This window comes from Panicum virgatum, chromosome 4N (assembly GCF_016808335.1).
Source record: "Panicum virgatum strain AP13 chromosome 4N, P.virgatum_v5, whole genome shotgun sequence".
Classification (NCBI taxonomy): Eukaryota; Viridiplantae; Streptophyta; class Magnoliopsida; order Poales; family Poaceae; genus Panicum; species Panicum virgatum.
The window spans coordinates 42,221,068-42,232,773 of NC_053148.1; the positions used below are offsets into that span (position 1 = coordinate 42,221,068).

At 52.0% G+C, this 11,706-nt stretch overlaps 2 protein-coding genes across 2 annotated transcripts; both read right to left on the bottom strand.

Moving 5' to 3' along the window:
* Positions 1-6: 6 nt before the first annotated feature.
* Positions 7-4,951, bottom strand: LOC120671220 (plant UBX domain-containing protein 4-like). Its single transcript, XM_039951501.1, has 4 exons — positions 4,285-4,951; positions 1,768-2,053; positions 693-788; positions 7-597 (listed from the first exon to the last, which is right to left on the bottom strand). Exons 1-4 carry the CDS (start codon positions 4,878-4,880, stop codon positions 238-240), a joined length of 1,338 nt encoding a protein of 445 aa, XP_039807435.1. The 5' UTR covers positions 4,881-4,951; the 3' UTR covers positions 7-237.
* A 1,831-nt stretch (positions 4,952-6,782) lies between these two features.
* LOC120671222 lies at positions 6,783-10,104 on the bottom strand. The gene is made up of 3 exons (XM_039951503.1): positions 9,111-10,104; positions 7,411-7,714; positions 6,783-7,311 (listed from the first exon to the last, which is right to left on the bottom strand). The coding sequence occupies exons 1-3, from the start codon at positions 9,990-9,992 to the stop codon at positions 7,175-7,177; spliced, it is 1,323 nt and encodes a 440-aa protein (XP_039807437.1). The 5' UTR covers positions 9,993-10,104; the 3' UTR covers positions 6,783-7,174.
* Between the last annotated feature and the right edge of the window lie 1,602 nt (positions 10,105-11,706).

Here is an 11,706-nt window from a genome sequence, read left to right on the forward strand (position 1 = left end):
GAGGGAGACATGCAAGCCAAGTGATTAGTATGTGCTATAGATGAATAAGACGGGTACACCCAGATCCCTCTGTTTTACAACCCCAATACCTCGAGTAGCGCTAATGAACGATGAAGCCATGGAAGGTCGGAAGCTAAATTTGAGAAACAAAATGTGGGAAGAGAAGAGCAAGGAAGGTGCTAGCTTCAGATGCCTAGCATATTTGATGAGTATGGCCGACACCTGTTCGGCGGAGAGCTAGATTGACTGAATGATCACCGAGTTGGCTATGCCGGCCTCCTCAATGGTCTTGGTCGCGTCCTCGAGCGGCTTAGGGGGGAATCCGGCTTGCAGCGTGTATTCGCTGGCTTCTGGCCTGGTTGCGTCAATGAATGCACGCACATCGCTAATTGTGTGGCTCATGTTGAAACGTGCAACCAAGCGGCTGCCATCTGCGAACCTGATTTGGAGGGAGGTTGATGGCAAAGAATCGTCCACTGTGATTGTCCTTGGGGCAGTGTCCGTACTGGAAGCAGCAGCACTGGAGGTGTTATTATCAGAAGGGGCCACAAGAGTTCTTCGTTCCCCTTGAAATGGAGCAGTACGCTTGACTGGCTCCTGTAGCAAGGCAGTTATGGATATTGTTTAGTGTAAGGTTAAGCACTTTGAGGTACAATTGATGAGGTGTAACATTTTTGGATAATGAAACTTACGGTAAATTCTTCTTCCTTCCGCACAAGATTCACATTCACCTTAGATTTCCCATCAGCCGGCTCAAGTTCAGTTGGGCAGTCAGAATTCTTGATGCTCTAATCAGAAAAAAGGCAATTAACTTTTTTAACATGCAGTACAACCAAGCTGTCCAAGCAAACACAATCGTGCATGGAAAGAGCAACAAACCAAAGGAGTGAACAATCCAAGACACAACAAAATTAAACGAAAATATTACAAGAATATGCTACAATTGGTGAGTATCCTATGCACCACAACCGTAAGGCTTTTGGCTGAAGTATTACTGCATCAGAGCAAAGAAGTCCTGAGTTCGAGACATGAACTATGCAATTTTAAGAGAGAAAAAAACGGTGGCCCTCTTCTACTATGTCAAATACCTGGTGGTGGACCTTTTGTATGAGGCAAGAGTTCAAGTATAAAACTCAATTAGTATTTGCTTAGCAGCTTAACATTTTGCTGAATTAGCTGGTCCATATAACTTGGTAAACATAAGCCAAAGTGTTACTTCCATCTTGACAATGGGTTGAATGGTTTTCCTTCCCTCACTCTAAATTCAAATGCGAAATAGGATTACACTGAGACAGATTTCTCAAACAGAAACAGTCTGTTCCCTAGTAGGAAAATCTGAAGCTATTGCTTATTAACCCCCCCCCCCCCTCCCTCACCTACCAAACAGCTCCAGCCATACATTAAATTGATAGGGGACCAGTTAAAAATCAAACAGTTGCGAGATGTAATGATAAAAACCAGCTGAGAGGCAATAGTGCTAAGTCGAGTGAAAATAAAAGATTATTACACATGATCCATGGATTCACCTCCATCAGAAATCTATTTCATTTAAGTCTGACAAACCTGGGTACAAATGCTTGGCTATGTGTCACACTGTTTTTTTTTAAAAAAAATCATCATTAGAGGTTCCATTTTGGATTCGGAACAAAGAGAAAAGCTGAAGTTATATATATAATTAATGAAAAAGGGGGGTGGTACCTAACATAAAATCAGGCATAGTAGACAGAAATATGATGTGTGATGTTGGAAAGAACAAAGTTTTTTTACCTCTAAAAAGGATGCATTTGCTGGATCATCAAAACTTCTAAGTGGACCGTCATTTACTGTAAAGCCATTGCTCCAGAAGTAGATGTGAACAATTTCTTCTGGCGGCTCTGGTGTATCACGCTGTACAGTTTCACCTGTCAAAAGTCTGCCAGTCCCAGTAAAGTTCCTTGGAGTAGATCTCCGGCGAGGCTCAAAATGGCCTTGCTTAGCCCCCTTCCTTTTAGCTTGCTTGAATACCTCATCCGTATTATTTTTACGTTTTGATCGATCTCTAACGACCATTCCACTGAAGATAGAGAAACAAAAGTTATTAGGAATAAAATATAAATAAAAAACAAGAGCGTATTGATGAAGTTACTGACAGGGACAGGTCAAAAAAGTTGGTTACTGAGTTTTTTTTTCCATGCTTGCCAGATTACAGTTTAGTAGTTTAATACAAATAGCAGACGTAGGCTTTCCTTAAAACTTGATGATTTCACTAGTCTAGTCAAGATGACTGTGGCAGTACCGCCCAAATTAATCCGGCTCAAGTGCGCTAACCATCTCCATAAAGGCAATACAGGTTAACACGCACTTCAAACGGAGTAATCCGGCAGTGCTGTCGGGTTATTCCGTTTGAAGTGCGTGTTAACCGGTTTGCCTTTATGGAGATGGTTAGCGCACTTGAGCCGGATTAATTTGGGCGGTTCTGCCACAATGACCCACGACGAAATGTACAGATCAGATACACTAGCAGCCAACTGATGCCTGCTTCCTGTACAGCAGTGCAGCCACAATATGACATGGAAATGTAACTCCTCCATAACAGTTCAAAAAAAAGCAAAACAGAAACACATAACTATTACAATCTGCAACTAGCATGCAACAGAACTTGTACTATTCCAATTTCCTGTTCAGATGAGGCAAGAATGAAAATTTTAAATTTTAACAGGTTACTTGCAGATGCAGTAATAAGACAACTTCCATGACTCAACATGGCACCAAAAAAGGGCTGATTACAAAGCCATCCGGAACGCACCAACATTCAAAACTCAGGCGTAGTTCATTTTCCTTACTATTATAATGGCGAAAAGATTCAAATTAAGGAGTTATACTTAATAAATTGCTAACCAACAAGTTTAACCATTATTGGGCTCACCAATTCAACCTGCTATCATCAGCAATTAGTTGTCATTGTAAAAGTTTCCAAAGGTCTGTCACTGACAATGGTATTCAGCCATCAATAGCTCAGCTAAGCACTAGGCCCTACCATCCTAGCTGGGGCCTAATGCCGATGAACCATAGCCTGCCTAATCAGCTATCACTGCAGGTGACGCCCGACCACCTTGAAAGACAAAAGTATAATATATTTCTTAACTACACACAATCTGTACTGCTAGGAGCTCATGGCCGTATCATTCTAGGGGTCACTGCTGCAGTTCCTGCGCTGCACCACAGTTGTTTTTAAGTTGCTGTAGAAACAAATATGTGAAAAGTCCTATAGTTTGCTCAGGAAATAAAATAATGTTCAATCATAAAATACTGAACTCTTGGCCCTCATTGGGGTTACTTTCTGTAATATGATCCACATTAATATCTTCATTTGCAATTTTATACTAAACAGAACACAGTTAGCCAAACACTTAAATATCTAAAAGCAGCTGTACAGAAAGAGATTACCATAATCCACCCCCAGTGCCATACAGAGGTTAGAAGTAACTTATTATGATTACAAGGAGCATACATCATTCGTCAAGAAAAACACGCAACAAAATAAAAGGAGATGGAAAGTATTATTCATCCGCATCTTATGCCAAGATTAGTAATTGCATAATGAAACCTGGAACAACACTTGAATGATTTCAGAACTACAGGCTACTCTTAGAAATAATAAAATCACTATTGTGACATCTTTGGGTTCCCACTAAATTTTGCAAATGTTTTGAGGCCATTAGCAAATGATTGATCTCATGTTTTTCTAGCTAGTTTGGGCCAATGGCTTCTGAGTGATGCATATCACGGGACAAACAACTTCAGAACTTAACATATTGTTAGCATTCAGGCTTGACGATCAAGTTATGAATGCCTTCTCTCATTATTAACTTCGCAACCAACACATAGCCCTCCAGCTCAGTACTAAGCATAACCTCTAGCACTTCATCATAAGAACATAAACTCCTAGCCTATGCAAGGACATTGCACCACTGTCAAAAGGGTTGCACCATGGTTACATGCATCGTCAATTGTGCTTAATATAATGCTGAAGAACAGATCAGGACATGAACTAGGGTCCAAAACAACTTTATGGAGCAGAGCCTGCGCAAGATTAAAATTCAGTAAAATGGATATTAATCGAAACACAAAGATCCTAACAGCAGCAGGACACCCCTTCAAACCTCAGCATGCAATTCTATGTCACAAATTTTAGACAATAAGGTAAACAAGACAACCTAAAGCCCTAGAGATCAGTGCCTCTATGATATACTAGTTCAGAACGAGACAATTATCCCCAAACCCAGTAGAACAAGCAGAAATCACCTCTTCTCGCCGCCGGTGTAGTACTCGGGTGGTGGCGCCCACTCATCATCCTCTCCGGAGTCCTCGTCGGACCCCGCGCCCCGCTTGCCCCCACCGAGATCGGAGAGCGTCCTGACATTTCCCCTGCCATTCGCACGCCCACCCGCCCTGCTGCCGCTACCGCTCCCACCCGGCCCTTCGTGGCTCCTCTTCAGCCTCTTCGACGGCCTCCTTCTCCCCTCCGCCGCCGCAGCGGCAGAGACGACCGCGGCGTCCTCATCGTCGCCGTCGTCGTCCCCGATGTAGTCCTCGTCGTCCTCGTCCTCGCCGCCGCCACCGCCGCCCACGTAGTCCTCGTCCTCCGAATCCTCGTCGCCCCTGTCGGCGGGAGGGGGCGGCGGCGGGGGCGCCGAATCGGCTGCGCCGGCTTCGCCGGCGCCGGCGTCGCCGTCAACGGAGTCGTAGTAGGAGCGGACCGCGGATTCGAGGGCCCAGTTGTGGCTCTCGAGGAAGAAGGCGGCCTCCTCGGCGGCCGCGGAGGTGATGCCGCAGAAGGACTCCACCAGCGACTGCGCGTCCGCGGGCATCGGCGCGCGGCCGGCGTCTCCGGCGGCCATCTCGTCCGCGGCGGCCGCGTGTCGAGGTGGTCTGGCCGGCTGGCGTCTGCCGTCTGGGGCCGGGGCTGGGGTTTGGCCGTCTGCTTTTTCCCAATTTTTTTTCCTGCCTTTTTGACCTTCTCGGAGTCTGCCGTCTGGGCCTTGGCGGAGGCGCTTGGTTCTGGGCCTTCGCAGGTCAAGAGTTCAAATTGGGCTTTCAAGCCTCGCTTTTCTTTTTTCTTTTTTGATGGGCAAGCCTCGCTTTTCTGACTGTAGGCTACCAGGCTTTTCATTTGGTTGAGCGCATGAACTAAAATCATTCAGAAATCAGAACAGGGGGCGGGAAACATGTTTCCCAAGAAACTATAAACATATTTTCCCATAGAAACAAGACCAAGAGTGTCGGGCCTATTATATATCGCTCGTGTTCGTGTACAACACTGAGTATACGACGCATCATGTAGTACCTGATTGGACAAGGAGTCCTTTTTTTCTCGCAAACGTGCCTGAGCACGTATTTCATTAAAAAAAGCAATACGACTATTACAATCTTAATAGGCGGAGGCTATTAAGGGAAAAACACCACAAAGTGGCAGACGACCCAAACAACAAAAAACAGCAAGAAAGATGGGAGATATAAAGTCGAACCCGCAAACCTAGACACGACCACAACTAAACCTGCTAAAAGAAGCTACAACATCAGAGTGCAAGGATCAACAACACAACAAGATGGCAAAGCATCCATCCAACCTAACAAAGCGGCAAAGCATCCGCTCGAAACCAAAGCGACAATGGCGGCAAAGCATCCACCCGAGCAAGGCGGCAAAGCATCCGCCAGGCGACGACCGAAACAACCCGGCGAAGTAGACAAGGTGAGCAAAGGCAGGCGCAGATGTGGACATTCTCCGAAGAGAACAGACAACCACCACCAGCAGAGCTTCCAACGACGCCTCCAGGGAGGAAGCGACGCCACCGGTGCCGTCGTCGTCCGACCAAAAAGGTCAAGGCTTTCATCCGGAAAGCACACCAGAGAGGAGGGGGGAGAGGGGCAAAAATGACACCTTCAACAAGGTATACGACGCCCGCGGGCGTCGCCGTCATTGACCCACAAGCAGGCCCAGGCTTTCGCCTCCACCCCAATCCCCCCCGAGATCCAAAGATCGAAGAAGGCCGCATCAGCACACAACCGCCGGACGACCCACTGCGGACGCCCACCGGAAAGCGGAGGCCAGCCATCAACTGCACGCACGGCCGCACCCACCGCCCGCCCGGCAGCACAAGCCGGCCACCAGGACGCAGCAGGCCACAGCAGGACCAGCCGCGACGGCGACGCGGCCTCCGGCCCGAGCCAACGAGCGGCTGCCGAGGACCAAACGGAGATGGGGACCGGCGAGGACGACACCCGGCGAGCGGCGGCGGCGTCTCCAACACCACCGCCCAACCAAGCGCGCCGAAGGGCCGCGCCCCCAAGGGCACCGCGCCAACAGAGGGAAGGCTGGCCGGAGGTTGGGGAGCCAGGCGAAACGGCCAGATCCGGCCCGGCGGACCCCGGATCTGGCGAGGAAGGGGCCGGATCCGACACCGGCGGTGGAGCCATGGCGCCTAGGTTTGAAGGTCGGGGAAAGTGGGCGAATGGAGGAAGAAAGGAGGGGCGAGGGGGCAAGCTCAGCCGCAGGCCGCCGCCGCCCGGACACTCACCGGCGGCGGCTTGGGAGGGAGGCGGGCTGAGGCGCGGCGGTCGCCCCCCGAGTCGCCAGGAGAGCGCCGTCTGATTGGACAAGGAGTCAGTAGCAATTTTTAGGTAATGGATGTTAATCCCCGATCTCTCCACGAACCAACGACCGACAATGCTTGCATCCACCACTGTACTGTACCAAAGGAGTCCGTAACAAATTGGTCGAGACAATATTTCTCAGGAAATGCTAGGGCCAACAATCTGAAATATCATTTCACGAGTTCCACGTATGCAAACAACTGAAACAGAACCCAATAATCTTCACATCGTAAAAATTAAGTAAATCCCAGATACTCTACAACACGCATCTACATGCACGGGCAATATCAGCACGCAATTTACAAGCGCCATACGAATTCGCTATCGCTACTATACATGCACGCACAAACACTCTCGCGCCAGCCGGTCGCGTACACGAAAAGGCCTTCCCCCATTTCACACCGATCCAATAACGCACAGGTCATCACCAGAAAAAAAAATGCAACCCAAAACTCGTTTCAGCTTCCAAGAACGAACGACCACCTGGACGTACGCCGTATGTATATGCACCGTTCCCCCCACCGCCGTCTTCCATTTCATATCACGAGAAGCCGATCGTCTTGCCGAGCAGCCACAGGAACAGTGTCCACTCGAGCATGAAGATGGTGTGCAGGTACGATCGGTCCAGCGTGAACCCGAACACCGTGATCCCGGCTCTGTTGTTCTCCAGGTACGTCACTGCAATGCAAGCGAAGCCCAACAGTTTCAGGCTTTCAGCAAAAGGAGAATGGTGATGCGGAGGAGCTGTTTTTAAGCCAACAATGGCGGGCTGGTTACCTAGCGCCTGCCGCTTCTGGAAGGAGATGACGTGCGCCTGTGGAAGGTGGATCTTGGTGTTCTCCAGCAGGTCCTCGTCGCCGGTCTCCTCGCTGGACTCGGTGTCACTGTCGCTCGAGGGGTCCTGCTCGATCATGGAGTTCTGGTTGGACCCGGGCTCCCCTTCCTCGTCCGGCACGGGCGCGATGGTGCAGCAGGCGTGCCACTTGGTGGTGTGGCCCGTGAGCGCTTGCGCTTGGTGGGTGATCTTCGCGGCGCTGCTCAGGATTATGATGAGCCCGGACATGAGCACGACCGAACATAGCTGGAAAACGTGAGAAGACGTCAGGAATTCAGGGTATTCAGCAAGAAGAAGAAAAAGTGGTAGAAACATTGAACCACTGTTGGATTTTGGCCTTGTTTGGATCTCAAAACGCAAAATGCAAATTTTTTATAAATCGCTTGCATGGTGTACTAAATGTAGTCAAAAAATAAATCGCATTACACAAATAGACTGTAAATTGCGAGACGAATCTAATGAGCATAATTATGACGTGATTAGGCACTAAATTGCTACATAATGCTACAGTAAACATACTCTAATGATGGATTAATTAGGCTCATTAGATTCGTCTCGTAGTTTACAGACGAGATCTGTAATTAATTTTGTGATTAGTCTACATTTAATACTTCAAATATTGAAGATTCCCTTCCAAAAACGCAAAAATGCAAAATGCAAAATGATCTAAACACACCCTTTGAAATCGCCTGTTGACATAAATCGCAGTCTGACTCTAATATTGTATCAGTTGTTCTTTTCTATTACTAGTAAACAAAACATTGGGACTGTTGTTGAATGGGCATGCAGGCGAATACCAGGAATCCTACTCGTTGACTGTGGCATGTTCAAAATGCTTTTAACTAGCTATTAGCCATTTATCTTTCAGAAGAATCGCCATCCTGCCTACGCCTAGATAACAACCTATGCTGCGAAATCGCAAATGGTGGCTGCGAAATTCAGTAATAAACAGCTGGTGTAAAATTGCAATAGGAACTTCCAAGTTATATTCATCAGTTATCTCCTTGGTAGTAGTAGCTCAAAATGATTAGCTTTGAGCTGTTTGCTTGTGATATCAATTACAACTACTATAATTGTCCTTGCATCTTGGCAGAGTGGTTTTGCTTGCCACTGTGCCTCCAGAAATGAAGGAATAGGTGTGCAGGAGGAGATATCTTTTCAGAATTAAGATCCAGCACCAGACAGATAGCTAGTTGAGCATTATATATCCCGTCACACCTCAGCTTCGCTGTTTCTTAAGACCACACTGGGACTAACTAACGAGGCTAGGAGGTCACAGTACGACCATCGAGAATTCTCGGTCCAAATCAGTGTTCAGACCACGTGTTTTCTCGATTGGGTTATTGCCCAAATTCTTGATCCCCTCAAGTAGGCCGGCAATCCATCAATGATCCTCTATTGTGCCCAGTTGCAGCTTACTAGTTAAACGTGACACATGGGCAATTGTTCGTTTCGTCTAAGTTAAGAAAGGAGAAGCTGTAAAGTTTCCGCTCCTTGATCAGGGTTTGTGGTTCAGATAATTTGGGATGCCAAATTGGATGCAAGGCGTCATAAATTAGACAATCGGTGCCTAATTGGATGCAGGGCGTCAGAAATTGGTGATGGAGTCGAGCAATTAAGCAGTAGCAGAAGTAGAACTCACCGCGAGCTCGCCGGTGTTGAGGAGGTCGTCGACGGAGTCGCGGCGCGTGGTGAGGAGCACGGATGCGAACTGGCTGGCGGTGGCGATGAGCAGTGCGGCGACGATGAACTTGCGGAAGCGGTGGCTGATGACCTTGAGCTGCTTGCGGATGTCGAGGTGCTCCCGCAGGACGCGGTCGATCCCGGCCCGTCCCTCCTCGACCTCCTCGAGCAGCGTCCCCGCGAAGTCCTCGAGCCGGAGCCCCTGGAGGTGGCAGATGAGGCGGAAGAGGACGCAGGTGAGGAGGTAGACGGCGCTGCGGTACATCCAGGAGGCCATCTCGACGGAGCAGGCGAGGACGTCCCCGAGCACGTCGCCGCCGAAGAAGGGTGCGCCTGCGGCGGAGGTGGCGTACCACCAGACCTTGTAGGCGGCCTCGGCGGCGAAGCAGGGCGCGACGAGCGCGGCGAGGAGGCGGAAGGAGAAGGCGAGGCGCGCGGTGTAGTGGGCCCGGACGCGGTCGCTCTTGGTGCGGAGCTTGTCGAGGTAGAGCAGGCGGCGGAGGCCGACGCGGCGGAAGGAGGCGGAGAGGCAGAGGAAGCCGGCGGCGGCGGCGGCGGAGAGCGAGAGCTGGACGACGGCGGAGAAGGGGCGGCGCGAGTCGCGGAGGACGAGGAGGAAGTGCGCGGCGGCGGGGGCGAGGACGCCGAGCGCGAGGAAGAGGAGCCAGGAGAGCGCCGCCTGCGCGGGGCCCGAGTGGTCCATGCACGCCCAGCGCAGGCAGGAGCGGAACCACCGCAGCTCGTCGTCGGCCCGCGACGCGCAGCGCTCCACCGCCGCCACCCCGCGCTTCAGCGCCGGCGGCAGCAGCGGCTCCGCCGACGCGCTCGGCCGCCGCCCCATGGCACGAACGCGACTGGTTCGGTCGATTCGATCGATCGGCCGCGTGGCTCTGCTCGGCTCGGCCCGGCCCGGCCCGGACTCGCGCGCGCGTGGCGTGGTGTGGCGTGACGCGGGTGGTGGACTGGTGGTGGTGGTGGTGGAAGAATCCAAGTGGAATCCGAGCGGGTTTATGTAATGGTGGCTGAGGCTGAGTGGCTTGTGCCGGGGTTGCGTGCGCAGGGGATCTAGGCATCCGGCGCGGCGTGGGGTTGCGTGGCGGGGCGGCGGGGGTGCCACCGGGAGTGGAAGGGTTGGATGCTTCCACTCCCATCCGGCCAGCGGGGGAGGGGGAACGGCGATTTTTTACCAGTTTCTTCACGGCAGGCAGGACGGCGACAGGTTTTGACGTGCGGGTATAGATGTCCGTCGGGTCAGCCCGGCACGGCCCGACACGATGTCGGGCCGGCACGGCCCGTTATTGGTTGGGCCGTCACGACTCACGAGCCGTCGTGCCTCGCGGGCCGGGCCGCTGCGTGCTTCGTGCCTGGCCCACTATGGGCCGTTTTTCGGGCCGTGCCGGCCCATGAAGCACGGCCGAAAAAATGTGTCGTGCCGGCCCACAGCCTAGTCCTGGCACACGGCGCACCGCTCACCCCGCCGCCCCACGGCCGCGCGCACCGCTGTCGGGTCCCGCTCGCCGCCGTGTCCGTGAGGTACCCTGGCACACCGGCAGCACCTGCACCGTGCACCCCCCGCCGCCTTGCACAGCCAGCTCCCCGCGGACGGCCACCACCTGGAGGAAGCAGCCCCACAGCTCCCCGCGCGCCGCGTTGCTCACAGGTCACAGCCCCTGGCGCCATCGTTCCGCAGGCCGCAGCTCGCCATCGTCCAAGCTCCCGAGCCTCATCAACCCGCGCAGGATCCTCTCGCCGAGGCGCGTCTCGCCGATTGAGTCCGAGCTCGCCGGCCGTGGCCCCCGCGAGGGCCGAGGAGGAGGAGGAGGTGCTCCATAGGGACCAGGCGGTGGCGGCAACGCTGGCGCCGTTCGTGGCGGTGGCGGTGGCGGTGCGGGACTCGGGAGGATGTGCCGACGAGGAAGAGCGACGAGGAAAAGGGAGGGGCAGAGGAGGCGGGCAGGATCTGAGGTGAGGCGTGAGTGGCGGCGGGGAGGGGAATTTTATGATTAGGGTTGGAGGGTGGAGTTTGGCATTTTTATATGGGGCAGGGGGGTTCGTGGGCTGGGCCAGCAGGAGGCACCGGGCCGCTACCGGGCCGACAATTGGGACCGTGCCGTGCCCGTGCCGGCCCACGCCTGGGGTGCAGCCCAGGCACGGCCTGCACCCCCGGGCCGCGCCAGCCCGAGCCTGTAGGTCACCGGGCTGGGCCGTGCTTGGGCCGGGCCAAAATAACGGGCCTTGGGCCGGGCTGACGGGCTTGGGCTACATGGCCATCTATACGTGCGGGCGCTGAAGGCGCGGCGGCAGTCGGTTGCGGTCATCTCGCCGACGGAGTCACGCGCGGGTCTTGCTAGTTTACGGTCGATCTCCTGACCGTATTTTCCTTTTTTAGAAATTTTTTTTGTTGTTTTTCGATTTTAGAAATTTTTTCTAGGAGAAATTTTGGAGAGAGAAAAATTTTTGACGAGAAAAATTTTACATTCAGAGCAAAAAAAATTTAGTAAAAAAAAATTTGCATCCGAAAACAAAAAAATGCTTATAGAATAAAAAAATTGCTT